At 45.4% G+C, this 27,939-nt stretch overlaps 1 protein-coding gene across 5 annotated transcripts in view; it reads right to left on the bottom strand.

The window, feature by feature from the left end:
- LOC144781889 (B-cell lymphoma/leukemia 11B-like) overlaps positions 1-26,562 on the bottom strand; it is a 66,968-nt gene extending 40,406 nt beyond the window's left edge. Inside the window, exons 1-2 of one of the 5 annotated variants that reach the window (XM_078660942.1) lie at positions 26,405-26,562; positions 7,613-7,918 (exon numbers count right to left, since the gene is read on the bottom strand). In XM_078660942.1, coding sequence (XP_078517068.1) covers positions 7,613-7,918; positions 26,405-26,456 — 358 coding nt within the window. In that variant the 5' untranslated portion in view covers positions 26,457-26,562. Of the gene's footprint in view, positions 1-7,612; positions 7,919-22,972; positions 23,104-23,160; positions 23,245-23,398; positions 23,537-26,404 lie in introns of those variants that run through there. The other 4 variants (XM_078660943.1, XM_078660946.1, XM_078660944.1 and 1 more) reach the window with 4 other exon arrangements.
- Between the last annotated feature and the right edge of the window lie 1,377 nt (positions 26,563-27,939).

The raw sequence follows: 27,939 nt of genomic DNA, 5'->3' as shown, positions 1-27,939 counted from the left end.
TAGAACTACCTACACCAGGAGCCAGGAAACACACATCCTCACGTTTACCACAAATCCTGAACCTACTGCCTCAACACATGAACTACTGGACAATAGGTTCCTGATGCACTATTCCAGTTCCAGGAGCAGCTCGATGAGCGGTCCCAGATGCGCCACTTATTGACCTACAGTTGTTCTTGTGCCCATGAATCTTTCTTAGTATGGCCTCACACCATTTCTTTCACACTCACTCACAGGGGCACCTTTAATAGGATGGTTAAAATTGCATGGTCACATGGTGTGACAATAGTTTTAGCACAAGATGAAGACTTGCAACTATAATATTCTGAACAAAGAGGAAGGAAATCAAACTGACTGTCAGGTCACTATGATGGAAGGTTAAAAGTCAGTGAAAAGGATCAATGCCAATCCTTCTTCCAGATCATCAGGTTTCAACACAAAGGATTACACTGAAGTCAATACGTGGTCATTCATCCATGCTTTGGAAGTAAGTGCATTTCTAGAACTGACCAGATGCTCGTTTAGGTGTTCTTGTGACAACCCTGACCAAGCATCACCCACATTCAGTACATAAGTGCATTTACAAAATGGATCGCAAGTCTCCTGAAGCAAGCTTTCAGTAATGTTTCGACCTCCTGCTTAAGGAGGTGACACACAACAAATCGGAAATCTGGAAAAAAAAATCTATGTGTTGTCCCTTACATCAATGTTGGCTCCAAAGACTACTCTACAAAGTAAAAGCAACTTTCAGCCACAAAAAATCATGGACAGATTCATACTCTTTAATGGCTGAAATGGATTGGGATTTCATTAGGTGAAGCCTCTACTGCTGGTATTTTTTGTCTTTTGATCTTTCACGTCTCCCGCTACATAAAAGTGAGTACAGCTGCACATTATCACTTGTCAGTCTGTACATTAGGTCAAACTGTATTTTTGCTGTCCATATCAAAACGGGTTAACAAAATATGAATACTCGAAGTTTTGAGGAGATGCAGTATACTTGGGGCTCTGCATGTTAACAAATATCAATTGGCATGTGAAAACAGAAAGAATTTGAGGATATGGTCAGCCTAGGATTGATTAAAAATGCTAAAATACTATCACAAAAGTTATTCCACTGTCAGTGAGAACATATCGAAAGGTGCCAAGAGACAGAGTGTAGACAAAATTAAGGAAAACAGAGGGTTAAGAGGTGCACTCTTCTCCTTATCCAGCAATTTCGCCAACTGCACAGAGTTAGAGCCCACAGCTCGCTTAGGCACTGAAAAAACGAGGAAGGTAGGTATTGGATATAATCCATAAGCCACTAACAAACAACAGTTCACTAAAGAGAGAGGATTTCTAAGTGTGCAAGGACGCCCATGAAGTCCATCAGTAGAGAAAGACTTCTCAAGAATACACCCTTGGGGGTTTGGTAGCAAGCAACAATAGGGTTTGCATTGGCAATAAACAGTGGGCCATGGTAGTGTTCTCACAAATGCTTCAAAATGAACCAAAACACAACCAGACAAAATTCAGGATCAGAAGATTGTATTGAAGCTTATCTTACATACCCTAGGGTATCAGTACAAGCACCTTGGATACATTTTGGAACACTGAACCTGAAGTCGCCTACCAGCAACGAAACACCTAGTTGCCCCTCCAGACCAATCATGCCCCGTAATTGGAAAATAAGCTAGGCCTGTAAGATCCTGGCCAACAGGAGGTAAAAAAAAGCCACTTCGCATCTTGAATACTCATGCAGCCAATGAAGCAAACAATACAGGAAGACTCTCGGAGCCAGAGCACCCGTGGGAAGCCTTGCCCTAGGCAGCTGCACGGCATGGAGTCTTGATCAGCTGTAAAAAAACAGGCAGAATTTATAATGAGGAATATGATTAAAGATTCAACTTTCATCTGCAGGGGGGACAGTTATGTGAGTGATGGGAGTAGAGCCGAGCTCTCGGAGAGTGAGGAGGGGAAACCAAGATTTAAGATTGGAGTGTGGGTGGATGGTGAGAACTTTTGGAGACTGAAAAAGTCAAGCTCTCAGAGCTTTGGGGAGGCAAAGGGCTCCCAGGGACTAAACAATTCAAACTGCTCAGGTCCTGGGAAAGGCTAAGAGATGTTGGTTAGTGGGGCAGTTAGTATGCTCAAGTCTTAGGGGGAGGGTCACCATTTTCAAAATTGGGATCCCTCAGATCTTTCAGAGGCTATAGGTGTATTTTTTTGCTACAAATGTTTATTTCATAATACTATTACTTTGAATTTTACACTTTAAGTTTTTTATATGTGTTAGTTTTTAGATTATTTGGTGCACTTTATATTTTTCCTCTATAGTCGCCTCTTTACTTTACCTGATTTATTTTTTCTTACTTCACAATTTCTTTATTCGTTTTGGAGGTGCCTGCCATAACCCCCTATTTCTTTTTTCCTATTACCTTTTCAATCTGTTCTCCCTCGTCACATCAGCTTTTAGCATCTGGAGAACCGTGCGCCAACAGTTTTCCCTTTATACCCCTTTTTTCAATTCATGTTTTTCGAATCATTTCTGGTGCCATTGTTTGAACTTTTTTGGGATGTCACATTTTTTACTATTTTAAACTTTTCTGTTGAAGTAAAATTTTCTAAGAAATAACTTGAGATGTAAACATTTTTAATTATTTGGGGTGTCTTACATGCATGCGGTCACATAACTGGAGTTACATTTCACTCCTTTTGCACCCCTGTAGCTTTCTAACCACTTTAAACCCTTCTGTAGTTTTCTTCTTCTCTTAGGAGTGTTCATTATCTTCCCCAAATTTGGGTCATCAGCAACGTTCACAAACTATGGGTTCTCCTTCAGGCAATTCATAATTATAATAAATAATAATGCAGCCACAAGTTACTAGCCCTGTAACTCTGTACCACTCTGCAGCTGCTAGGTTTAGCATCAACCCAAAATTGGCATCCTTTACCCAGTTCAAGAGCCATACCACTATATCCTCACCAGTCGCTTTATTGGTGTTCAGGTGCACATATTCAGACGTTTTGGTTTCCTTTCAAGCATTGCAAGTATAAAGTGGTCTTGAGTGTTGCAAATTATGGTTTGCCCTTTTCTGTATGTGTTCACCAAAGTGCAAAGTTATAATCATAGTTATAATTCATTGACAATTGACAAATGCACAACCACAATTGGAAGAGTGGAGGAAAAAGGCTTTACATGCGTCATGGAATATAAATCAAAGCATCAATAAGACTCAGGCAAAGGCATTTAATGGTGCTTAGCGTACACCTTAGATATGTTGGAACTTCTATACAAAATGTTCTTACATTTTTGGCCGCATTCTCATTGAAGCACCAAGAGGCATACAAGGAAACAGTGCGGCCATAAGACTAGTTGCATTTTGCACCAGTCATCGCCAAGATTTCTGTGGTGGTTTAGGTAGAAGTACCTCTTGGTCCAGGTGGAACAGCTGAGATGGCTTTGAATTTCTAAACTACATTTCCTAGATTGTTTGCAGGATAGTCAGTGCAGATCCAAATTGCACAAAGGCAAACTGTGCTTCCATACGATTATTTGCCTATTTCGGCAGTAATCACAAAGACGGATATGGCTCTTTGATAGAACTATCATTTGATGAGCTCAACATTCATCACTGAAGAGGATAGATAGTCCATGCACACAACTATTTAATTAAAGCATCCGTAAACACCAAGATGCCTAAAGGAAACTTTTTAAAATTAAGGCTATGGAGGCCAAATTAATGTGAATCAGTGCCATGCCGGGGAATATCTAACCATAGTGACTGGCCAGACTCCTCACTTTCTCAGAAAAGGGTTGCAGATAAACTCTAATTAAGCTGGTGTTATCTCTGCCCTACTCCGTTTAATCTGTGATCAACGCCAGAATGCATTTAGTATAACTTTGTATAAGACTTATCATGATCTTTCTCTATGTTGTTGACCAGTGGGAGGCCTCCAAACCACGCCTACTCAGCTCTCTATATGCAGGTGAATGGCCGTGGTTATCAAATGTACAAAGGAACACAATGAAATGAAAGCACAGGACGAAATACTCAGGATCTAATGAAACGAGAGCACAGAAGAATAGTGCCAAATATAATGAAACAGCAACTTAATGTAACAAAATAAAGTGAGAGAAAAAAAATTAAATGATGCAAACTGTAATGTTGTGCATCATATAAAATAATCATGTTGTCGTGTCTAAAACACAGAGGCAAACAAGAGACATAATATCTTTGAGATCAACTGCAGGGGCATACACCAAGGATAAGATTTTTTTCACTTTGGAACAAAAGCAAGAAGTAAGGGACTGATATGGGGTAATGTTTGCCATATGCACAATCATTGATTCAACCCATATACATTAAGTTGTGACTTGGCACCCCATTATGCAGAAATGAACAATGCAGCCTTAAATTCATCTGGAGAATATGGGTGAATAGTGCAGTTGGCATAAGGAGTCAATTCTGAATTTGATTCTGCAATTAGGACGGACGCGGTTTGGCATGTGGTGATAGAGCATGGAGAGGACCCAAGGCGCCTGCGGCAATTGGAGGTGTGGCAGCAAATGGCAGATTAAGGAGAACTAAAGGATCACTCTGCTTTGGAGACATAAATGTCACAGGCCAAACAAGAGTGGGCCAGGCCTCAATAAAAGTATGATAGGAGGTCGAGCCCCCTATGGCCAAGGAATGTATGGAGAGCATATTGTGGCTCAGCTTCTATGAAACAGTAAAGGGTAGGATCTTTGTGTAGCCTCCACTGATCAGGAGGAAGGAGGCTCTATTTTAGTACAAATCATCTCCAAAGCCAGGATGGGAGGTGTCAGAACCCCTTTCAGAGGGCTACTGGGCATGCAAGAGCTACTAAGCCCAAACTTTGGAGGTGGAGCCATTTACTCCAGATGTCCCGAGGTCCGACATACTATGGGTTCCGAGAAACTGGGCCATGTACCCCTTCAGTACTTGTATCTTAGTGATTGCTCAGTCAGTCCAATGATTCTCAGGAGCAGGAGAGGGAATAAGTAGATGCAGTTTTTACATGGGCACAAGCCTCAAAACACATTCAGCAACCCCAATAAATGATTGTCGTCAGATACTTGCTTTTATGAAAAAAAAGTAGTAATTATATATGAACACAAAGTGAAATGCGGCACACCACAAATAACATACACAGTCTTCATGAGGCTAGCTTTCCAGCATTGTCCAGATAAGACCGAGAGTCTGCTTCCCTGTCTAAGGGCGGTGGTTATTCCCCCATTTTCATGTGGCAACATTCAGGGTTGGCCCCACTAGTTAGTACAAGTTTTAGAAGTTCCATAACAGCTTTTAAAAAGTCGAAGTCTCTCAGCATCCATTCAATTTCAGTTAGAGCAAGTTCACCAGTGTCTTGGTTTTAGTCTTACCCACTCTTGTTGGTGTGGCAGGAAGGAAGGTCTGGATGCAGGTCAGAGGTGAGCAGAAGTCTGGATGCCTCTGGCGAGACAGCAGGAGTCCAATGCTTTCCTCTAATCATGCGGTAAGTCTTCCAGGGTACTGCAGCATGTCTTGGTTGGGTACTTCTGAGTTTGGGTAGTTAAATCGATGCTTTGCCTCTATAGGTCACAACAAGCTACTCTTCACAATAGCATGCAACTCCAGGCTCCAGGGTGATGAGCCTCTCTATTCACTGTTACCATGACCTGGAATAAAGTTGTCGCAAACATGGACACACGGGGGAACAGCCCCTCCAGGCCATAGTACAGTAAAGAGTAAAGTCCTCTTCATGGTACAGCGATGCACCAGGGTGACGACCCAAAAATCTTCACTGCAGCCTCAATCTGGCATACGTGGGAGGGGACCAAAATCTAACACTCTACTTCACCGAACCACTCGAGAAGATCTTGACTGGACATCACTCCCTCCGAGCACTCTACTCCTCCTCACAGGGTCCTCTGGTCTCAGCAGGCAGACAAATGCTGGTGCTCCCAGGTGAGTGGTTTTGATTCTCCTGGGTGATGTCCTTCACCCAACAGGGACACCAGGAGATCTTTCATCCCCAGTCCTGGTCGTAACAGGCAGAACTTTTGCAGAGCTTCTCAACGTTGAAGTACAGCTTTAGTTTCACAAGTTTAGTCGGCTTAAGCTCCGCTTTTTATAATCTTTTCCCATTCAAAGATGTGATTTAGTGTCTTAGTCTTGAAAGTTTGTGTTGTGGGGACGTGGGGCTCACTTTGAAGTGCCCACTCCTCTGCGGTTTCCTTTCGCCAGGAAGCAGTCGGTCTCAGCAGGAATTACACCACTCTTGAAGACCCCCACAATGCAGATCATAGGAGTGACTAGATGTTCATACCTGGGTGTCAGCCTCACTCATATACCCCTATCAAAAGGTCACAAAGGCCCCCAGCCCTACTGTTTATTATTGCCTTTACAGCTCCATCATCTCCCTGAGATGTGCTCAGCCCCCACTGACCAGTGACATTTCCAGAATCAAAGTCCCCTTTTGAAGTGCATAGGGAAGCCTGATTCTCCCTTCCATCTTTGTGTGCCCCATCCAGCTCTCACAAATGTAGCAATACACAAATATGTCTGAAGGGCTCATTCAACCTCTGCATGCCTTCAAGGTTCAGGGCTTCCACTATTAAACCCACAGGCCTCCATGAATTTGTCCACTAAAAGGCACATATAGTTGCTCTGCACAGCGCTACATGCTAACACCATGGGTGAATTAAGCACACAGCAGTGGAATTTTACATGAGTGGGCCTGCAGACCCCACCCCAGTGACACAGGTAAAAAGGCCTGGTCACACTTCTAATCATTATTACTAAAATACGGTATGCCACCACCACTGTGCTTCTAATACTTAACCCTTTGGTAAGGGCAGTTGCTCTTTCCTACTTATGATGGTAGTACTTTGGGTGCCACTCCCAGACCAACAACACCGCAATCCGTCAGACAAGCCTAGGTCATGGTGCACATGCATGAGTCATGGTGGCCCATGACAAAAACAATTGTGAGCTGACCTGTGAGAATATATGTAAGGACCAGGCAACTGGATGCTACAGGGCCGATAGCAGAGAGGCAAGAACGTATGCATAAGTAAAATTTTACTTACCGGGTCTCTGGGAAAGCAGCACATTTTTGTTAAAAAAAATAATGTTGATCAACACAAAGAGCACACATCGACGCAAGAGGGGAAATTGTGGTTAAAGTTCAAGCTGTATGGCTATGGACGTGGCATTATACATGAGAGAGAAAAGTGCAAAGTTCCTAGCTGTAGGAAAGGTGAGAGTGTAAGATAAACCCAGGGAGGACAAAGGAGTTCCTTAGAGAGATATATAGGGAGGTATGTTCGGAGGGCAATGCAAAGCGAGTTAAAGATTGCCACTGCCATTTGCTGGGCCTTGGAGGCCACTGATTAGAATCTCAGCAGCGCCAATATATGAAGCTCCATATATTAATACAATATTACTTGTATTCATATGTGGGGTGTCCTTCACATCTCGGCCCACGAGGCAAAAGTATGCAATCACAAGACATATGTTTAAGGCAAAAAGACGGGGGGAGGTGGCACATTAAAGAGGCATTTTGTAAACTTCTATGTCTTAAGTCAAAAGCGCAATTTCACCCAATGAGTGCCGGTACTCACTTTGTACTGAAATCTCCCTCTTTACCAGAGGCCCAGGCCCCTGTGTTTTGGACTCCGTATCAGACAGCAGGGGAGACAGCTCAGTCATATCGCTGATTGGTGAGGGACTGCGGTCCCGGCTCCTGCGGTCCTGGCAGTATTTTGAGGGGTCACACTGCATTCGTTTGTGCTCAATGAATGACAAGATGTGGCGGAGTGGAAAGGTGCATCGGCACTGCCCACAGGTCAGGAGGTCACTTTGCCCAGGGAAGTTGCCCGGCTTCTCCCACATGGCTGCTGTTACTGCTTCCATCTCGCTCCCGTCTTCTAAAAAGCAAAACATAAGAAGAGTATTCAGTTTGAATCTTTAATGAAAATTTCACTTGCACTCCCCTCTCTCTACGGCATGAGGAGAGTAGGCTATTCGCCTTCTCCTCATAGCTTAGAGAAGGGCAACATGATGGCCGTTCCTGCCTTTCCACACGCCCCCTCTACCAAAGAGTCACCTCTAGGATGACCAGGGTGAAGAGCTTGGACTGACTGCCCCAGTGCTACTCGCCTTTCAGAGAACCAGCCTTCTGGTAAGTCACCCCATATGAACACTTGCTTCCCAACACACCAGAGGCAGGCGGATGGAGGTGCAGCTCGCTCTATATGCACTCAGGACATGCAGAGGAAGGGAGAGACAAGACATGGATGGAGAGGAAGGAGATGAAGTGGGAGACATGTAAATGGATGAACTTCAGAAAGATGTGTGGAGAGAAAGGACGTGGGTGACTACGGAAGACTGCACAGAAAAATGGAGTTCAGTGAAAAATGGGAGCAAAAAACCCAGCGGTAACAAGCTTTGGTAAAGCCACTATTTCCTTTTTAGGTCGCGCCTGCGATTGCAGGGGCGAAAGCCCCTGCTGTCGCAAAGCGATCTTTTGTAATCATTTCAGTCCTTTTCCCTTTCAAGGACTAGGCAGAGGAGACAACAGACTGTCACGCGCACGCAGCCGTCCGGAATCGGATCAGGTCACGCGCTCCGATCCCGGCCGGCTGTTCACAACACATGCACACGCAGGCAGGCACAGGCAGGCACACACGCACACACACACACACACACAGACGCACGCACACCCCCCCCCCCCCCGCCCCCCCAAAATCACCGGTAGACGCGTAAGCACTCGCAACACTAAAGGAAGCACTAAAAACCGGAACGTGCAATTATTTCTACAGCTGCAGGGGCGCCAGGATTGCCCAAGCTTACCTTCAGAATTATTCATGTGATGCGGAGCTGCTTTGTCTAATTTGAAACCATCATTTTGTAATTCTGGCTCCATGAATAACGAACGTCTCCCCGTTGCAGAAGTGAAACTTACTTCCCGATGCGGTGATGCGTCGAAGCTTCCCATTGGTCATTGAGCGTAGCTGTCCAATTGGCTGTTAACTTCTTGCTCCTAAAGCTCCGCATGATTGTTTGTATTGGAGCAATCCAGCATTTTTGCTTATGAATATGTCCTGGTGTCAGAAAATTACATAAGGACAAACTCGGCATGGGTCTCTGGGGAAATAGGTGTTGGAACCGGGATCCGACGGGCTCCCCCTACTTTCTTGCACTGTTTGTAAACCCAACCACCTATGCTCCTAATTAATCTATGGCAAAGTTCAGGCACGTGGAGGGGGCTTTTTCAGTTCTTGACGTACTACCTGCCAACACCCTTTGATTTCGGTATTCAAACACATGCGAAAACCCCTTTGGTGAGTATTAATCGTTCAGGAGAAAGGCTCATCCTATTCTGTTAATAAATATATAGCTATATAGAGCGTTTAAGTAGAATGTTCTTTACGGCAAATATGTGTTCAGGCACTTAAGAACCAATCTAAGCTGGTACTGGGTTCTCTATCAAATCTTCGGAAATGTGTCGACGAAAAATTCTTCGGAGGCAAAACTTTCAAATTCGGTGCGGGTAAATAACACATGCGACGCCTCTCTGCATGCGGTAAATACTCACGAGACTTGTGTTTCGAGTGTTTGTTTTATTTTTGGATTTATACTTAAAACGGATGGACATGAGAAGAACTATGTTTTCTATGTCTTCTATACCTTGCTGGGCATGTACTTTCTATTGCGATTTGTTACCTTGAGAAAGGCTCAATCGTTCCGAAAAGCGCTGGGAAGCTGCTTTGCTGCCATGTGCTCTAATTCCACGCCGCTCTTGAGAGCCCATTGTGAATACTTTTTTTAATATGGATGTTCAGTTGTTCATAATGATTTCTTGATCATACATATGGTAACAAAAATGCTTGTAGCACTTCTTTATTTCAATTTTGTTTTGGCACGAGCCGGAAAAGGAGTTGTGTTTTGTAAGGGATGATTTGAAAACATATCAGCTAGTGCTTCTGCTGTGCATATCTTTTTTTAAAGAAAGGAAACGGGCGTTTTAGAACACATGTATTTATTTTTCACTTTTTTAAGTACCTTTTGTTACGTATTTGCTCGTGGTGTCCGAATGTTTGAGGATAGGTTGTAGCACAGCTGAAGCAGAACCAGGTTCAAGACTGGCGAGAGGTTCAACTCTCCCGTGATTCTGGGAAAATCACTCCATCTCTCCTTCCCGTGCCTAAAAAATTGAATGTGCCCGTCTACAAAGCAGCTGGTGCCCATGTAAAGTGCGCTGATACATTCGGGTCGACTCTACGCTATATAAAACAAAAAGTGAAAAATATTTCGTCGTCCACGGTTGGAAGAGGCCACGTTTTTTAAATGTATTTATTTAAGGGTATTATGAAAAGGAATAGCAATGTCGAGGTTTCTTATTTTTTTCTCCAACTTTTGATCGGTTTTGCTAAAGGAAAGAATTCGAATTGGTGTTGAGACTGTTTGCGTGGAAACCTAAGTAATAACACCAAAAGATACTTGAATGAATATCTAGCAGGAATGAGTAACTCGTACAAATGCGGTCTTTAAAATTTTGGTCGGGTGGGGGTAGATTCAGAAATGTTTATGCAAAGTGTTTGAGTTTTACTATAAAAACAAGCATTGGCATAGCCAATAGGTCTCGTTTTTGGGACCTTATAAGTATTTAGTTGTGCAGCACAATATCCTTGGTGCAACAACATCAACTGTTGCATGGATAAACACTTATAAGGTCCCAAAGGCGAGACCTATTGGCTATGCCAATGCTTTTTTTTCTCAGTTTATGGGTTTGTTATTGTGTGGTCAATCTGGATGCACTGGACAGAAAACATTGCTGGGGCAACAAGCACACATAACGGATGTCCATAATAACCCTTTTAAAGAGCATCCATCTTTTTTATCCCACTTAAAACACTGAGCATTTACGATATCAGACTGCCCTCTAATTACAGTGTGATGTAACAAAATATAGATTAAACACCAGCTTCCCACTCTTTGTCGTCAAACTTTTACATCTTTGTTATTAGGTCTAACTAGGTGAATGAATGCAAAGAAAGCCTACAAAGCCCAGAAGGCATTAGGTTCTCATATGGAAGCTGAAGATGTCCATGTATACAAGGAGCAAAGTGGCCATCTCATACGAAAAACACTACCGGCATCAGTACCATTAAAACGTGAAATTGATCTCCCTTTTGAGGCACAAAGTAGCTCATGATACCACCTGCTTTGGTTTCCCTGACATAGCATCTTGCTGGTTGTTCTACCAAAAAGATCCTATCTACCATGTTCGCCTTGCTTGGAACCAAGTATATAATAAATGCTGCAGACCTGGACACCATCATCATCATTTATAGGAAGCCACGGGCCCTCCGTAGTATAACGCAGAAATATTGATTTTACTGGGATAAAAAACAAATGTTGTTTAGTCTGGCTATATATGTGTGTGTGTGCATATATATATGTGTGTGTATATATGCAGCACTTTCTCACATTGGTCGTGTATCCGCACAATACAGCTCCAAAAATACTGCAAATACAATAAATACACTGATTTTGTTGTGGACACTAATAGCTATATCATCGTTAGACTTGTTTGCATATCTCACGAAATGTGGTGCACTGGAAGCTGACGTCCTCTTTCGTTATGTGTCTGTGTGGCACAAGCTCCTAACACTGGTTCTATGCTTCCTTACACGATGACTGACTGACTTCATGAGTTGCAAGCGTATTATACTATCCGGTTATGTACACTGAACCTCCTCACACTGTTCACCCTCGTGCCCTGAACGTCTTGCACTCTGGGCCAAGTGTAATAGGCTCAACAAACTTCCTCTCAATGTTCTTGGGAGGGAGGAGACAACGAAAAGCCATCTCACAATCACAACCAATGGGGGGGGCTCCTCTTCCAGGTACGGCACCCCCACTATCTGTAGGTGCCACCCACAGGCTGTCTGGCAGCTCCTGGCATCCTGTGATCATCTGACAGAGGCCTTATGGAGAGGGCTGCGGTGCCTTTGGTGTCCCACTTAGGTAAGAGCTGAACTCCTATGGGAATCATCTACACAACTTGGTCCTTTCAGCTCTCATCTTTGTTGCCTTATTATCCCCTAAAAACATGGTGGCAGGGCAAACCCAAGTACGTACCTATCCCAGTTCCTCTCAAATCGCACTCTGCTTGGTGTCCAACTTTATTTTTTTATTTTTTTTTCTAAGGCGTTTTCGCGTCCGTCCAGACTACAACTGAAAAACACGAACGAGCTTACTCCGACATGTCTTTTCTATAGATTGGTAGCTCGAGTTCCGCTTTTACTTCAGACTTAAATTGCCTAATTTCAAAGCACGGCGAGAAATGTCCTTAAGCTGGACTGCACGTCGGGCCCATGGGTGCCGACATGTGCCCGCAGCTGTGCTGTGCACCTGTGGGAACAGAGGCCAGCTGCCCCTCCCTGGGCGGGAGTCCCCGGCTCGGAACGACAAGGTGCTGCCTCGCCATCACCAACGGCCGCTTGGAGCCTGGCCACACCACCTCTGCTGTGAAGCCCACAAGCCTGAGAACAAGGGAGCAGCTGGCGCAGGTGGGGCTAGGTGTGGGCCTGCTCGCGCATTCTTGGCAGCCGGCCACCAGAATGGCCTTTAGGCGTTCGACGCACTCATCATAACAAGATGGATCGAGATGATAAACCTTCCAGAACAAACACCCAGTGTCTCGGGGCTGGGCGGGAGGGCAGCGGCACACAGCTGCAGTGCTAGCGCTCAGACAAAAGAGTGTTCTGGTCCGGCCCGGGTGGAACCGCCCACTCGGTGCCCAGCTGCCAACAAATTGGAGGGAAGCAAGGCTACCTGAACCCAGGTGAACCGCCCAACGCAAAGGTCGAAACAAAGCCGCACCTTTTCGTTCGGGGGCTTCTAGAAGACTCTCTCTCTCTCCAGGTTCAAGGGCCTTGCTAAGAGATTAGATGTAAGAGACCAGGGAGACTCACCTTTCTGCAATGAGTGCATGGAAACTAAACGGCCTCCTTTCCAGACCCAAGAGAGAGCTGAATTGCACAGGTGCATGGGCTGACCAGGCCCAAAGGCACCTCCCTTAGACCCCATGAAGGTCAATGAGGGTAAGGACGAGCAACCTGCACAATTCCGTGGTTGGGCGGTGCAGCCATTAACACTCGTCGCAGACTGTGGGAGTTCAATGGGAATGTAAGATGGGCAATACCAGTGCACGAAGCCTGCCTGCTTCCAAGTTGTACTGGGAGAGGGCTGGATCAAGCCAAAGAAACGACCTAAACACACAAAAAAATAACAACAGTTTCATAGTGGTCTATTTTCGACAAGATGTGATATTTCCAGCTCTTGAAGAGAAGGCAGGCATTCGGTTTCACAAGACCCCACCCCCAGATCTCTGCCTTGGTGCATCAGTCCGCGGAGTTCACTTTAGCATCCTAGGTACTGGCTGAGAGAAGGGATAACAACTTCAGTTAAGCATAAGCACCAGCCAATGGCCGTGTAGTTCCAGGGATTTATAAGGGAATTAATGTATCTCCTGTGTACGTAGCAGGGATGGCTGCACTTGCATCGATGTCATTGTAATATGTAAAAACAACAAAGGTGATAAAAACTACGGCCACAAAAAAAGAAAATATCTGAATGGAGAGTTTCTCCAGGCATACCGGATAACAGTGGTGGCCGTAGTTGATGGAAGAAGTCCATCAGATCAACAGAGAAATGCAACTAAGCAAGAAGCTGTAAACAAAACGTCAGAAGTACAAGCTCTACCAGAAGGGTATCTTGGCACTGAATAACAGATGTTTATTATCACCCAACTCAATGGTGCTCATTTTATCAACCCCAGAAGGATGAAAGGCTGAGCAGACCAGTCAGGATTTGAACTTGTGACCATGAGGTCAAACACAGCTCCCTACAGTGTACACATTAGTCCACTAAGACACCAGACCCGGCCTAATCGATCGAGCTACCTCTGCCAGGCAAGCCCTCAGCGAGGCAGCCACAGTAGCAGAATTCTGTGAAAGGATGATAATCAGCTTAATATCATCAGCATATGATATGATATTACAACTATAACGCCAACTCATCCAGTAATGTAGAGGTTGAATAAGTAGGACTCAACGAGGAGCCCGTGGCACCAGCTGGGACAGTGGAACAGCCTGTGAGCGGATAGGCTTCTGTAGAATCTGAAAAGTGTAGCCCTGCAGAAAGGACGCCAACCATTTTAGAGCCGTATAACCGATCCCGTTTTCCCACAGCTGCTCTAATAAGCGGCTGTGAGATACGGTATTGAAGGCTGGACTCCGACCCAACAGCAGCAGAACTGCAATTTCACCCCTATCCATAATCTGGTGCATGGACTCAGAGGCCTGCAAAAGGCCAACTCAGTACTGTACTGAGGTCTAAAACCCGACTGACTTCTTTGCAGAAGATTCTTTTCCTCAATAAACCGTGAGAGTTGCCAATGGATGTATTTTTCAACCACTTTCGAAAGGAAAGGAAAAAGAGAATTGGGCCTATAGTGCTCAGGCTTAGTGAGATCAACAGAAGGCTTTTAGGCAGCAGAACCACAGAAATATCTTTCTATCTCAGCTGGAATTAGGCCACGCGAGAGTCATTAAGAAGATCTCTGAATACAGGGAGAAATTCATCCGCTCCAAGCTCTAAGAAGCCAGGAGTGGCAGGATAGGAGGGAGAGCCAGACTTAACCGAGAACATGCAAGACTGTTACTCACCCATCTCAATGGTTTACACTGAGAAATCTGTTACAGTCTGTAAAATGCACAAACCAAACACCGAGGGTGGGAGCATTTCTAGCGGCCTATGGGAAGGAGGAATAGATGGATGCGACTTTATCCGAGAAAAATTTAGCTATAGTGTTTTCGAAAAGGGGAGGGGATTGAAGCGGAAACTCGATCCAGCAAGGATAAAGCGTTAACAATAGAGTAAATCCCTCTAGAAGAGTTCTGAGTCCTCTCAATGTTATTGGTATAATCGTCAGGTCGCACCTGCCTGATACAACTATGATAGCTTTTTATGGCTGATTGGTACATATCCCTACTGGCCTGAACTAAGTCTCTGTGTCATACACGCTCGAAACGCTTGCAGTTCTTTCTGAGCATGGGTACTTCCTCATTGAACCAGTCCACTGTGGGTTTGGTTCTGCGCGCTACCCTCTCAACAACTGGTACAATTGAGTCCAGGGCTCTAGATACCCAAGCATCAACTTGAGTATTAGCAATGGTGATACAACGGTTGAGCTTGGGGCGATTCTCAGCCAAAGCATTAGTAAATTGAATGGAAGTATTCATAGGCCATTTCCTGGATCTAAACTTCTGACCAGAATTAACTTTAGAAAGTGTTTTGTGTTAGGAAGACCTGGAAGGGGACCAGACCATACAAGGAGGCATGGGGAGTGGGGTGTCAACCACTAGTCCACTTAAATGATAAAAAATGGGTTCAAGCATATGCCCACACCTCTGTGTCGGTCAGGAGACTAGCTGCGGTAGCTGAAGGGCTGCTAAATCCACGACTAGTGCCTTGGTCCTAGGGAATGATGTATCCTCAAAATGAAGATTGAGGTCTGCTACCATGGTAAAATTGGAGTAGAGTAGAACCAGCGGGAATAAAACGTCAGCCAAGGAAGGGATAAAGCTAGAAGCTGGACCTGGCAGTCAATAAAACAAGATCCCAGAGATCGTGAAATTACTCAAACAAGCCAGGGTAAAGAAGCCGCCTCACAGCCAGTTATAGTTAATTCTGTGAAATTACACAACAAGGACTGTTGAAAAATAACACTATGCCCCCACCCTGTTGGGCTTGCCTGTCCAATCAAACTATTGCACACCCTGAACAGATAGCTATCAGAATGTCCGGCTCAGAGTTTTCAGAGAACCAAGTTTCAGGCAGAAAAAATTGCACTTGGTGCATAGTGAAGAGATAAAATCTGATCATTCGAGCTTATTATTGCCAGAGAGTGACAGTTAAGGGACTAGAAAAGGGCTTTAGAAGCACCCCACCGTTAAATTAGAGTTAAAGCAGATGGCATCCTGGCGCTCACCTTAAGGCCAGAGGTTGATACGCCAAGGGGCGCTAAGTCACAGCCCTCACACACTAGGACTTCACCATTCACACCAAGTGTCTGGTGGCATGCATGAGGGATCGTAGATGCTATCTTCCTGAGTTTCAGGACGAGCAATACTTGGCTGCTAAGGCCTCAAAGCCAGAGCTCCTAGGCCCTAGCGTCATTCTGGCGCTGACGGGCATTGATGGGCTCGTCTTAGGCATGTCAGATAGCATCATTAAGTAGCCTACCCCTAAAGGAGGCATGGCTACTGCATGACACCATCGAAAAGGGGGGTGCATAATAATAACAAACTATTCTGGCGCCAACGGGCATAGATGGGCTCGCCTTAGGCATGTCAGATAGCATCACTAAGTAGCCTTCCTCTAAAGGGGGCATGGCTACTGCGTGACACCATCGAAAACAGGGGTGCATAATAAGAACAAACTAGAGCGCCGCACCTCATCTCTCTCCTGTACGGCTTCCCTGCCAGAGAGAAGTACTGGCGATAACAAAGTTAAACAAAATCAAAGATGAGAACAATTAAAATAATTGAAATACATGATGGATATCCTGACCTCAAGGAGGCTGGAGCCAGGCAACTGTAGCACGAATCCAGGCTACAAGGGAAGAAAAACCTTCAAAATTCAAATTTCAATTTTTTGGGGGTGAATGGCAGGTAACAGAGGTATCCTCAGAGCATAGAGCGCTCCACTCACAAGGTTAGTCCAATTGCGGATGTGCAGATTGTATCATTAGGTAGCCCATCTCTGAAGGAGGAATGTCCATGGTGTGAAGACGCCAAAAACAGTGGGAAAAAATAAGAACAAACTTGAGCCTACCAGCTACCCTCCCTTCTGGGAGGCTCCCTGCCAGGGAGCAGTACTGGAGAAAACACAGTTAAACTAAATCAAAGGTGAAAACAGTTATAATAATGAAAACACATGATGGGTAGCCTGACCTCAAGATGTCTCCCAAAGGTGACTAAAGCCAGGCAACTGCAGCACTAATACGCACTACAAGGAAAAAAAGCCTTAGTGTATGGCGAGTAGTAAAGATATCCTTAGAGCGCTCCGCTCAGGAGTTTAGACCTGAAAAGGGCAATAACCTTTTACAAAAGATTGGTATTACACGGTGTTAAAATCTCCATACAGGCGTTTACTTTGCTACAAGGAATCTCACAGATTACTGTCGTAAACCATGTCTTTGGTCCTGGTAACTTCTTTTGACAAACACTAGAGGCAGAAGATTTGCATTCTGATAATCCGTATTAGATTTCCTTAGGCGAGCCTGGCAGGTGTAGTTGTATGCTGACTCTTGCAACGCTAAAAACATCTACAAACGTACATACGTACACAGAGGGTCTTGGGGCTAGCCCTCTTCTGCTTGTTCAAGTGTCACTCACATTCGGTTTCTCCATATGATAGTACACAACATCGGGAAGTTATTTAGACCATTTGCGCCACTAGCAGTGTTGCCCTGTGAGTAAAGGCGTTTTGCTAGATCACATGCGCACATCCACCTGAAAATGAATGCACTTCATTGTTTCAGCTGGTGACAAATCCTTTTACTTTCCATTTTTTATTTTTAAAAGGTGAAACGATGCAATATGTATGATACTACTAAAAGACGGCTACCCGCTGTTACGTTTATTTTTATCACAAGGTGATGCCCACTGAGTTCAGGTGGTGGGAAGTTTCTTAAATGTTTAATTTACTGTCTATATGCTTGTTGAGTTTGTGTGTTTTTTATTGTGAATTATAAGTGGATGAAAACAAGAATGGTCAGTGGATGACTCAATGGCTATGAGTGACAGGGTGCATGTGTAATAACTTACTAAGTGCCTAAATTAATTAATGACTAAAGAGGCACTGTTAGCTCTATTAGCATTGGCAATGTATATTATTCACTTGTGTGTGTGTTCTTTTGCATCCAATTCGTTTATTTGCATACTTTCTTTTCCAATACAGATAATCACCTCACAAAACAAGATCACAGGCCCTTGCTGCTCACAGAATCATCAAGGACAGTTGCATCATCCCTAAAGCCATCCCAACTGGCACCCCAGCCTCTCTGATTGAAAAGTTCACCATCTTGTGATTCTTGGCACACTCGTTGATAGTTACATATCACACAGTAACTAAACTTCAGATGTTAATAATATTTGGCATACATATGAAGGGCTGTTCTTAAATGAGGCCCAGCAGTGAAAGGGGTTGTGATTTTCGAGCAACCTCTTCTGCTAGTAGTTTAAACAGGAAACCCTAGAGTGTGCCGACGTTGAGGAGTCTGTTGTAAGTTGGCCAGACACAACCCAACAACATCATTCAGCCAATTTTAGGGCACTCTGTGCCAAGGAGCTATGAATAATTACCTTAAGTCGGGGGGGGGGGGAAGAGTTCCAAGCAGCAGGAATAGATATGACAGTACTACTATGGACACTTGTTGGTTGGCCTTTCGATGCTATAATTCACTTCACATTGCTATCATTTCACGGGGACATCAGAAGGAGACTCCCATATCACCAGCCATCAATTTCATGTGGCGTCATCGCTTTATGTTGCATATGGACCATTCAGATTGTGACAAGGAGGCGGGCAGAGCTAGATGGGGGTCATTACTCGGTGTAATACACATGGATCTGGTAAATCTCTGAAGTGTAGAGTATTCATCTATGTGTCCCGGGTTAAACCAATCCTCTGACATCATCAGCGCCACTTCAAAAGGTTACAGATTGAAGATTAGCCACTGGGCAGAGGGGACAGGCTGAGTATTAACATAATCACTTATAATTGGTATATTCTGACTTTTTTAATCTTTAAATGGATAGAAACACACAAGCATAAGAAACAAAAAACCTCAATTTTAAGGAGAAACTTGGACTCTCGAGTTGTACAGGAAGTGAACACGTTCAACATAAAAAAAACAGTGATGGTTGCTGGCCAGGAGACAAGGAAAGCATTGGCTCCATGGACACCCCCTTCCCGCACACCTGCCTGGGTGTGGTGGAAAAATGTGCCGGTGAGGCAGCGAGGAAGATTCTCACATTGGACTTGTTTGTGTCCATGGGCAGGGACACACCTTCACAGGCTCGGCCCGTCAAGTCCTCAACTGTCAGACAGCAAGGCCTGCCAAAGGTGTGCTCAGGCACGCCACCGCAGGACCAGCCCGGGCGGAAAGCAGGTGTTGCACATCAGAGCTGGGCGCTCGCCAGGAGACTGGCCTCAGTACCTGAAGTCGTAAACAGGCAGCAATGGGAAAGCTTGTACTTGTGCCAGAACCCCACGGGCTCTCCAGGGATCATCTGTCACCGAGTCCTACAAAGCTGCACTTGGCCCACAGAGCAGACAACGAAAGAGGCGCCCTGCTTCTGGGGGGATGGATTGGGCAGTGAGGTGAAAAGACAGCCAAGGGACCATGGCATGGTCTACTTGGGTTTTCAAATGCATCTCATTTGGAGGAGGACGTAGAAATCATAACACAGAATGTAAGCCACTTACATGATGGTGTGAAATGAGACCACCAGCTCTAACTGGGACTGCAAGAATATGGCTTACAAGTGTCTCCTGCTTCCCTGGTGAAGATGCTGTGCTGCTTTGGCACTGGATAAATCTGTCGGGCTGAACCACGACGATGCCAGTGTTTCAGATCCCCAGCCATTTTAAAGAAACTCAGATTCTGTGCCACGGGCTGATGTGTTAAATCCGTCCTTAATCTCTAGGGCCGGATATGGTCCAGACACGCTAACGGGAAAGCTGCAAACAGACCTGCTTGAACCGGCAGGGTTACAACAGGCAGTATGCAAAGCCTTTAAATACAAAATTCACACAGTATGATGCTTCCACCTTCTGGAGAGAATCTGGAAGCTGTGTACTGTCCAGTGTGTGATTGTGTTTTTTGGCTTTGTTGGTGGCATCTAACCCGTGTAGTTTAATAGTAAGCACAACCATTTTTTCACAACATATCAAAGTGGTAACTGCACCAAAAATACTGACAAAAAACACATATATAAATCGAGCAAAGAAAACTTTTACTGATCGTTGGGTCAAAACTTTAAACTTTCAGAATTACTAACTGTGAAAAAAAAATTACATTAAGAAAAAACAAAAAACACACCAACATCTTAATTAGCACTAGCCAAATCTAGACAGAGTGACCACATGCTGTAAAGGTCGACACAGACCAGCCACTAATGCTCTGAAGATAATATTTGCTATTGTAATGTCCTGAGAGTGAACTGAGAGACACAGCCTCTCCCACAACACCAAACTCATAGAAGAAAAAAAGTCTTGCGTTATGGTAGGAGACCTGCCAAAAACAGCGGAGAGTAGGTGGAAGCATCAGACTGCGACTGTGTATGTCACTATAAGAGACACGTGTTTTTAACATGGGTTTCGAAATTGTGGAAAATGAAAAGATAGCTACTCTAGAGACTCTAGTATTTTACCCATAAAATATTTTGTTTGGTATAATGTGTCCGTCATCCCAAGGAACTACCTTGTATTGCATAGTTATGTGTATGACTGTTGTAGGTCAAAACAACAGGATTCTACCACCAACTAATACCGGAGCCAACCAAGAGTGCACGTATGTATACCACTGGCAAATACCAAGGGAACGCAAGACAGCCTAAGTGTGCTACACCTAAACCAACTAACAGGTCATTTACCCATTCGCACCACAAGTGCCCAGCAAACAGTATTTTGCTATCAATGAACCATAACCAGGGCCACTAGAATTATATGGTAGGATAGCGCCAAATTATGCGGCAGGGTTGACTAAATTATGCGGCAACAAAAGACAAATTATTCTGCATAAAGCTGCACATTTTTTATTGTGTTTCTTCATTATTTTGACATTTTTACACATGGTAATACTGTCTGGGGAAAGATTTCACCTCATTAGTACCAGTTTAACAACCAAATGCAAATAAGCAACTGAAAGATGACTAGTTAACCATTGCAAAGCACCACTGACTGAGCGCGAACATGTCACTGTGTTTTCAGTAACTTTTGATCAGTTTAAGCGAGAAACTTTTTCTATGTTAAAATCTGTGGATTATACATAAAATGATGGATTATGTGGCAAACATGTCAAATCCATAATTATGCAAAAAAAGCTGCTGCCACAGAATCGCAGAAATCCAGTGGCCCTGCCCATTACAGCCTTGGACCAAACCTACTGCGACCTGGATTAGATTAGCCACAACAGTCATGTAACAGCTCACATAAAACCATTTTTATCACTAGAACAAGCCCTGCACCCTCTCATCAGCTCATCACTAAGCAATTCCACCAACGCCTATGTCAAACAAATAACTTCACAAATCGTGCGACAGACAATTCACATCACTGTCCCCTGCTTTTACGGAGGAGAATTATCCCGACATGGTGGAGCTCTCAACCATCAGATACTCCTCTGCTGGGCATGTATCCTATCTTTTATACGTCATCAACTCCCTCTTCCTCTGAATCATCCTTTACTTCACCCAGCTCTACTTCCTTCATTACTGTACTCCACTCCCTTCTCCATACTGCTGCTCACCATCCTCCACCTGCCCCTCATTATTTACCACAATTTCTGCAGCTCCATTTCCACATCACAGGCCAGCCAATTCCTGGCCTGCTCGTCAAACTGAATTGCTCTCTCTCTCTCCACTTTATCCCTGTACCGTGACCCATCCCTTGTATTCCTCCTCACCTGGTATGCATATTGCACTTCTTATTCCCATCCACCCAGGTCACTGTACCCAATGTTGTCTCCTACCAGTTCCTCCACCAGTTTACTGTGGAAGAGGTGTGGCGCCGCGGCCAGGGCGACTGACGCTGGAATCTGGGGACCACGGTTCGATCCCCGGCTCCGGCGGCAGGTTAGCCCAGCACCATGTGACTCTGGGCAATAGCTCGCTTAATCTTCCCGACGGCCCCCCAGCGCCTAGAGACCCTTACGGGTGATTGTGCGCTTTACAAATGTGGACTTTACTATCTTGCATGGGTGTGCATCTCTTCCCCATTCATGTAACCATCTTCTGAATGGATAAGGGAACGTTTCCAAGGCAGAGGTGCTGAAATCAAATGTGTGACTGCAAATCATATGTCAGAAGTAATGGCACTGAAGAGCTGTGAGGCTGGGGTGACCTGGACATCTTAAGTCCTGCTCCTGTGCAGCATCCTCTTCCTCTGGTCTATGCGCCAATCTTCCTAGGCCAAGCATTTCTACCCCACTCCCTTCTCTCCATAACTGCAACCCCCTCCGTCAGTCTCCAGTACCGGTCTTTATTGCCCCAGACCATTTAACCCTTTTCCTCCATTGTTCATGCAGCCGCAGACTTTTCCCAAGAGACGTACACACTTGCTTCTCCTTTTCCCAATCCCCCTCTTCTTACTATTATGGTTTATGTACCTCTTACCCTCATCCCACTGAACCCCACCACATTCAGAGCACACATCTCACTACATAGATGTCAACTAATCCCAAATCATAAACATGCTAGTCCGCTAGTGCTTAATTTCAGACAACAGCACTAAGCATACTGGGGACTCGTGGACACATAAATGTAATGGGAAATGTAACTATAAGCCCTGGCACGGCTACTCTTATTTGCTGTGGGAACAAGACAGGTTGAAACTCCCCACCGGAGTGTATCCGTTTAACAGCTGTGTCATTTAAACTTCTTCTACTACTCCTTTCCCTCGTTACCGCACAACTCTTTCTTCTGCCCAGTAGGTGTACTAAGTACCACTTCTCAAGCTTAGACATTTACGTCCATGCTAATAATTGAGGAAGTGAAACTGCAAGCAAAAGAATGCAAAGTGGTGTTGATTAAAAAGTCAGGAAGTGGCGAAGTATTACGCGACAGACACGTGGTCATTTCCAGTTCTTCCATCGCCATTCAACCACTCCGTCACCAACCTACCTCTCCTCCTGTCTAGCCCTGCCCCCCAACTCTCCTCCTCGGTGCATCAACCCCTTTTCTCTTCAACCGTCTGAGCCGGTCCCCGTCGTCAAATTTCTCCCTCGGGCACCGTGTCCCTCATTCTCTCAATATACTACACTCTATCTTCCGGTTCCAGTTCCAGTGCATGGACCTCCTCTTTCCATTACCCTCTTCGTGGCCTCCAGTCCACGTGTCCGTGTCTGCAATTAGTTTATCCCTGCGCCACTACAGCCCCTTCTCCTGTTCTTGTCTCCCGGCTCCGCATCTCAACAACCAGAAGCACAAGCCCCTCCTCTTTCCACCTCCTTCGTCGGAGGGCCTCCTCCCTCGGCCCTTGCTTCAGACACGGACACATGGCCGCGGACCCCCTCCCGTGCTGCTCAGATTAGATAAGGAACTACTCACGAGCAGACCTCTCTTCCGGAAGGTCCATCCAGTAGCGCACGAGGCGCGCGGCGAGTGCCTGAACACACCGGCGGGTTTGTACTACTGCACAAGCGCCAAGGGTTTATTCTGCTCTACGTACGTAGGCAGGGACACAGGTTCACGCACGGCGTGCGTCTTTTAGAAAACATCGCGCACGCCAAGTGGTGACAGCGTGGTAAACACGCAGCATGTGCTTGCAACTACCGCACAGCTACCACGCCGAGACAAAGGTGTATTACTAGTATGCAAGCCACGTGGTAATAAGGCAGGTGCATGCACACCTCGTATATGGTAGTAAATACACGCCATAGTGCGTTCCAAGTGCGCACACTGTGTGTTTACAGTGTGGGACACACACTGTGCCTAATACAATGCACACACAAAATCAGAGTGTATATATTAGACAGAGTGTGTAATGAGACGGACTCGTGCCATGCGGTGAAACGGGTGGAGAGACACCGTGGCGACACAGGTGTAGCTACACCGTGTTTATATTACTGTATGCAAACCAATAACACCGCTGCTCTCATAACCTGTATTCGGATCTAGGAAGAAGTGCAGGAGAAGTATAGAACCAAAATGGGCCCATTCGCATACACGTCTGCTGTCCTGACTCAGTCATATTTTGGGCTGAGCCGCATTTGAAGTCAGGCTGATGTAGGCGGTTGTTTAGGGAAGCCACGTGTAAAACGAGCGCAGGCATACATGAGCTTTTCATCAACATTCGAAGAATCGCCCGTAAACGATTTTGTTGATTAAAGTGAACTCGTAGAGCCTCTCTTAAATTGTTATCGAGAGTGATGTAAACCTCATTTGAGAATGGAAGGGACCATGGGTGACAGGAACTCTCGTGATGTGTTTTGTTTCCTTTGGACAATTGAAAAAGACAAAAATCACACCCTCAGTTAATGCTCAGAAACGCACACTAGGTAGTCAGAATGTGTATGCATTATTTCGGCACTCCAGCTAAGAAAAAGGTGTGAACATGTATGACCATGTTAATGTACATACAATTTGCACTGATGCAAGCACTCGCACATCCACTGTATTAAATGTATAAAGCGTTAAATACACACCAGGCAATAACAGGAGCACATGTACACTCTGTAAATATTATGGTATTCAGAGACACAAACATCATGCAAAAACAGATTCATACGCTGGGTTATATTATACATCCAAAACACAGTCAATGTTCTGAGGATCATCCACCTTGTGTGCATGGGCTGTTATCCACTGAGTGGGCTGTTATCACATACATACACACAATGGAACAACACAAATAGTACTGTGCGTTTATACCACTACAAGGACACCATGCATTTAAAGGGAAACAGGTGCTAATACTTTTCAACGAGCACCATGTTGTAATCTTCTTGCTGGGTTAATGCATCCTCCCCATTGTTGTTCTCTTCCTTGCTGCTCAGCCAATGGTGAGGTCACTGGAATGTTGAGTGTGTTTGTGCTTGAGGGAGAATCAGTTGGAGTGGATGAGCAAGCAGCAAGAAGGCTGCTCCTGGTGGGTCATAATATCAATCTTACCATCTTCCTGTAACTGGAGCTGTGATCTGAAGAATAAATCCATAACCTTTACCTAAATGGCCGGTCTACATGGCCTACTTTGTTTTAACACACCATCAGGTGATTGACATACATATTACGTGTTCATAATACTGTATCACAAGTGTGCCAACTGTTTTATCACTGATCGTGCACCACACCATGACACCAATGCACTGTTATGCCTTTTAACACGCGAACCAATGACACATCAACAGCAATAGCAACAGCAATACTTTAATGGTATACCTTCCAAAAAGTTGCTAAAGTCCTTAACTGCACCCACTTTAACACCCTTGGGCGTAACAGCTACCATCTCCCCAGACCCTCTTTTTAATACACTTAAATATAACACATCGATTAACTCTAAAGGTCAATTTGCCTTTACTGCACCCCGAGATAGAGGGTTCTGCCACTCCACTCAGTATATTATAAACCCCCTCTTGACCGCACATTGAGCGGTGTAGCTGCTGGAATCATCTAATTTACATCACTGTTTACCAAAACACTGGTGGTCTGATTCAGATCACTCCGTATGGAGGACACATTCACATCACCAATCAGTAACTAACATCCATCAATTCAACCACCAATGTTCAACTCTTCGCTGACTACCTCTTTATGAGAAACACACGTGTATTTCCAACATGGCTGTCAACCTAAACAACTCAATGTATACCATGTCAACAATGAAGGCTCTACACAAGAGGCCACTCACTCCTCTGGATAGAAATGCACAAAATGCAATTGGCCTCTGGAACAATCTTGCAGTAAAAGTGCAAATACAATTTGAAAGACTTGACAGTTGAATTAGGCCAAATCAGGTCTGAAAAAAACATTTTAAAATCGATCTTCGGATAACTCTTTAAAGTGCATGTGTGTAAAGTATCTCTCCTGCGTGAACTGCATTCCTGCTCTCTCCCTGTCAGGTTTACGGCAAGAACCCTCTTCAGAGGATGCGTGTCAGGCATCGATACGATCACCGGAGTGAGAGGTCAGACAGCAGGCGCTGTTTCACTTCAGGTCACACTCGACCTAAATCGGGCACTGATGTAGCTGAATTCATACATATGTATAAATAAACTCTAGATATGCAGAGCGCTCGATCTGTATGAAGGGAACATTCGAAATTCTGAAACACATCACTCCACTCTCCACCGAGGGCACGATCTCTCGGCACCCAGGACACGTGTCAGGTGCTGCCCACTCTCTGGACGCCGTCTTGGGCATTTAGAGGTAGGTATCGCTAAACTGACAGCCGATCAGCCAAATAAAGGACAAAGAGGGGTTGGTAAACAAATCTCGTTACCCAAGAGAAAGAACTTAGTTACCCCTCAACCCTTCCCTACGTTATCTGACGCGCCCCCTCGCAGTGTCCGGCCTGTCCACGCCCCCTCTGCAGTGCAACACCACCATGCTACTAACCCGTGAGGGAACTGCGGTGCTGCGGGTTGCTGCCTTGCTTCCTCCGGGACATGCTGGGCTTCCGACGTCCCGTCAGGACACCAACACCGCCTCCTTTCACTGTGCCCACGATCGCCAGGTTCAAGGTAGCACAAGCCAGAGGGCGGGCTCCGGGCGTGGCTACGCGGGGGAGGCGGGGCATTGAAGGAAGAAGCTGAATCCGGAGGAAAACGAGGCGTTGCCTTTAATGGCAATGGGCGGGCTTGAAAGAAGCGCGCTCTGAGAGAGGTTGTAAAAGGGCGTGGCCTGCGGACCGTACTCGCCTGAACGCTGGCTTCACGTGCGGCTTTAAAAAGAGGCGGGGCCGGGAGGACGGGGGTTTGCTGCGAAGGAGGCACCGCTGCAAGGAGGGGTGGAGCCGAAGGGAGTGTTCGGCTGAAGGAGGTGTGGCCTATTTCAGGTTCAAGGGCGCAACGGTGCTCTACTTCACAGGAAAGACCTGGCGGCGGGGCGGGCCTACTTAAGCGTAGGGTTGGGACGACCTACTAGCTACGACGTCAGATCAAGGGTGGTCCGTAAAGGAGAAGGCGGGGTCTGCTGCGCAGTGTCCACAGTGCAGAGAGAGCTCGAGGAAAGACGGACGAGAAAGAAGGAAGCTTTTTGTACTGGCAGTTTCCGCATATCTCGTACGAGTCTTCTCTAGTGATAAGATCCATGTGGCCTTTATGCAGGTCGTCTGTTTTTTAATTACCAAGCTCTCTCACACGAAGGGAGTGGTAGAGAGAGAAAGGGAAGAAAGATGAGCGCTGGGTAGATCACCGGATGTTGCCTAACGGCTAGCGCGGTGGACTTCGAAAAAAGGGAACGGGGTTCGAGTCTCGGCAGGGGCGCTCAACTTACTGTGATTCTGGTCAGATCACGTATTTCCCCCGCTGCCTCGCAAATTGAATGTCAGTCTGTAATGCAACTGTTGCTCACGTAAAGAGGTCGACTTCGCGCTATATAAAAACTAAAAAAGCAAGCATTGAAAATGCAATAAGTCTAGCCTTTGATTAAGTTAAAGCCATTTGCTTTGCTAATGGTATTTTATAGCAAAGCAAATGGCTTTAATTTAATGAAAGGCGAGACCTATTGCATTTTCAATGCTTCTTGTTACTGGAACCGGTTTTACAGCCTACCTGCAATATCGGCCCCCTGTGACAAAAGCAGCTGCTGTGTTTTCCACGCGCACTGCATCCCCCCACCTGTGGCCCATCTGACTCAATTGCCAGGGCCCGTTTGCATTCCCAGTCGGGCCCTAGTGGTTAACCATTGAGTTATAATTTCGCTCTGTAAGCCTAGTTCATGGCTCTTTCTTACCACTTATTCACTTTGCCCCTTTCTAAAATCTAAGAAAGGACAATGATTTTCAAAGGTTCTTCTCCTATTTGTGCCTAGGGCTACTCCCTACAGCCACAGGCAGGGCTGGACTGGCGTAGGGAATGGTGGGGGCCGGTTTTGTTGCCGGAGGCCGATTTTGCAGTCATGCTGCAATATCAGCCCCCAGTAACAAAAGA

The sequence above is a fragment of the Lissotriton helveticus genome, chromosome 9, assembly GCF_964261635.1.
Source record: "Lissotriton helveticus chromosome 9, aLisHel1.1, whole genome shotgun sequence".
Classification (NCBI taxonomy): domain Eukaryota; kingdom Metazoa; phylum Chordata; class Amphibia; order Caudata; family Salamandridae; genus Lissotriton; species Lissotriton helveticus.
Note: the sequence above shows the minus strand (reverse complement) of the source record. Positions and strands in the feature narration are given on the sequence as shown.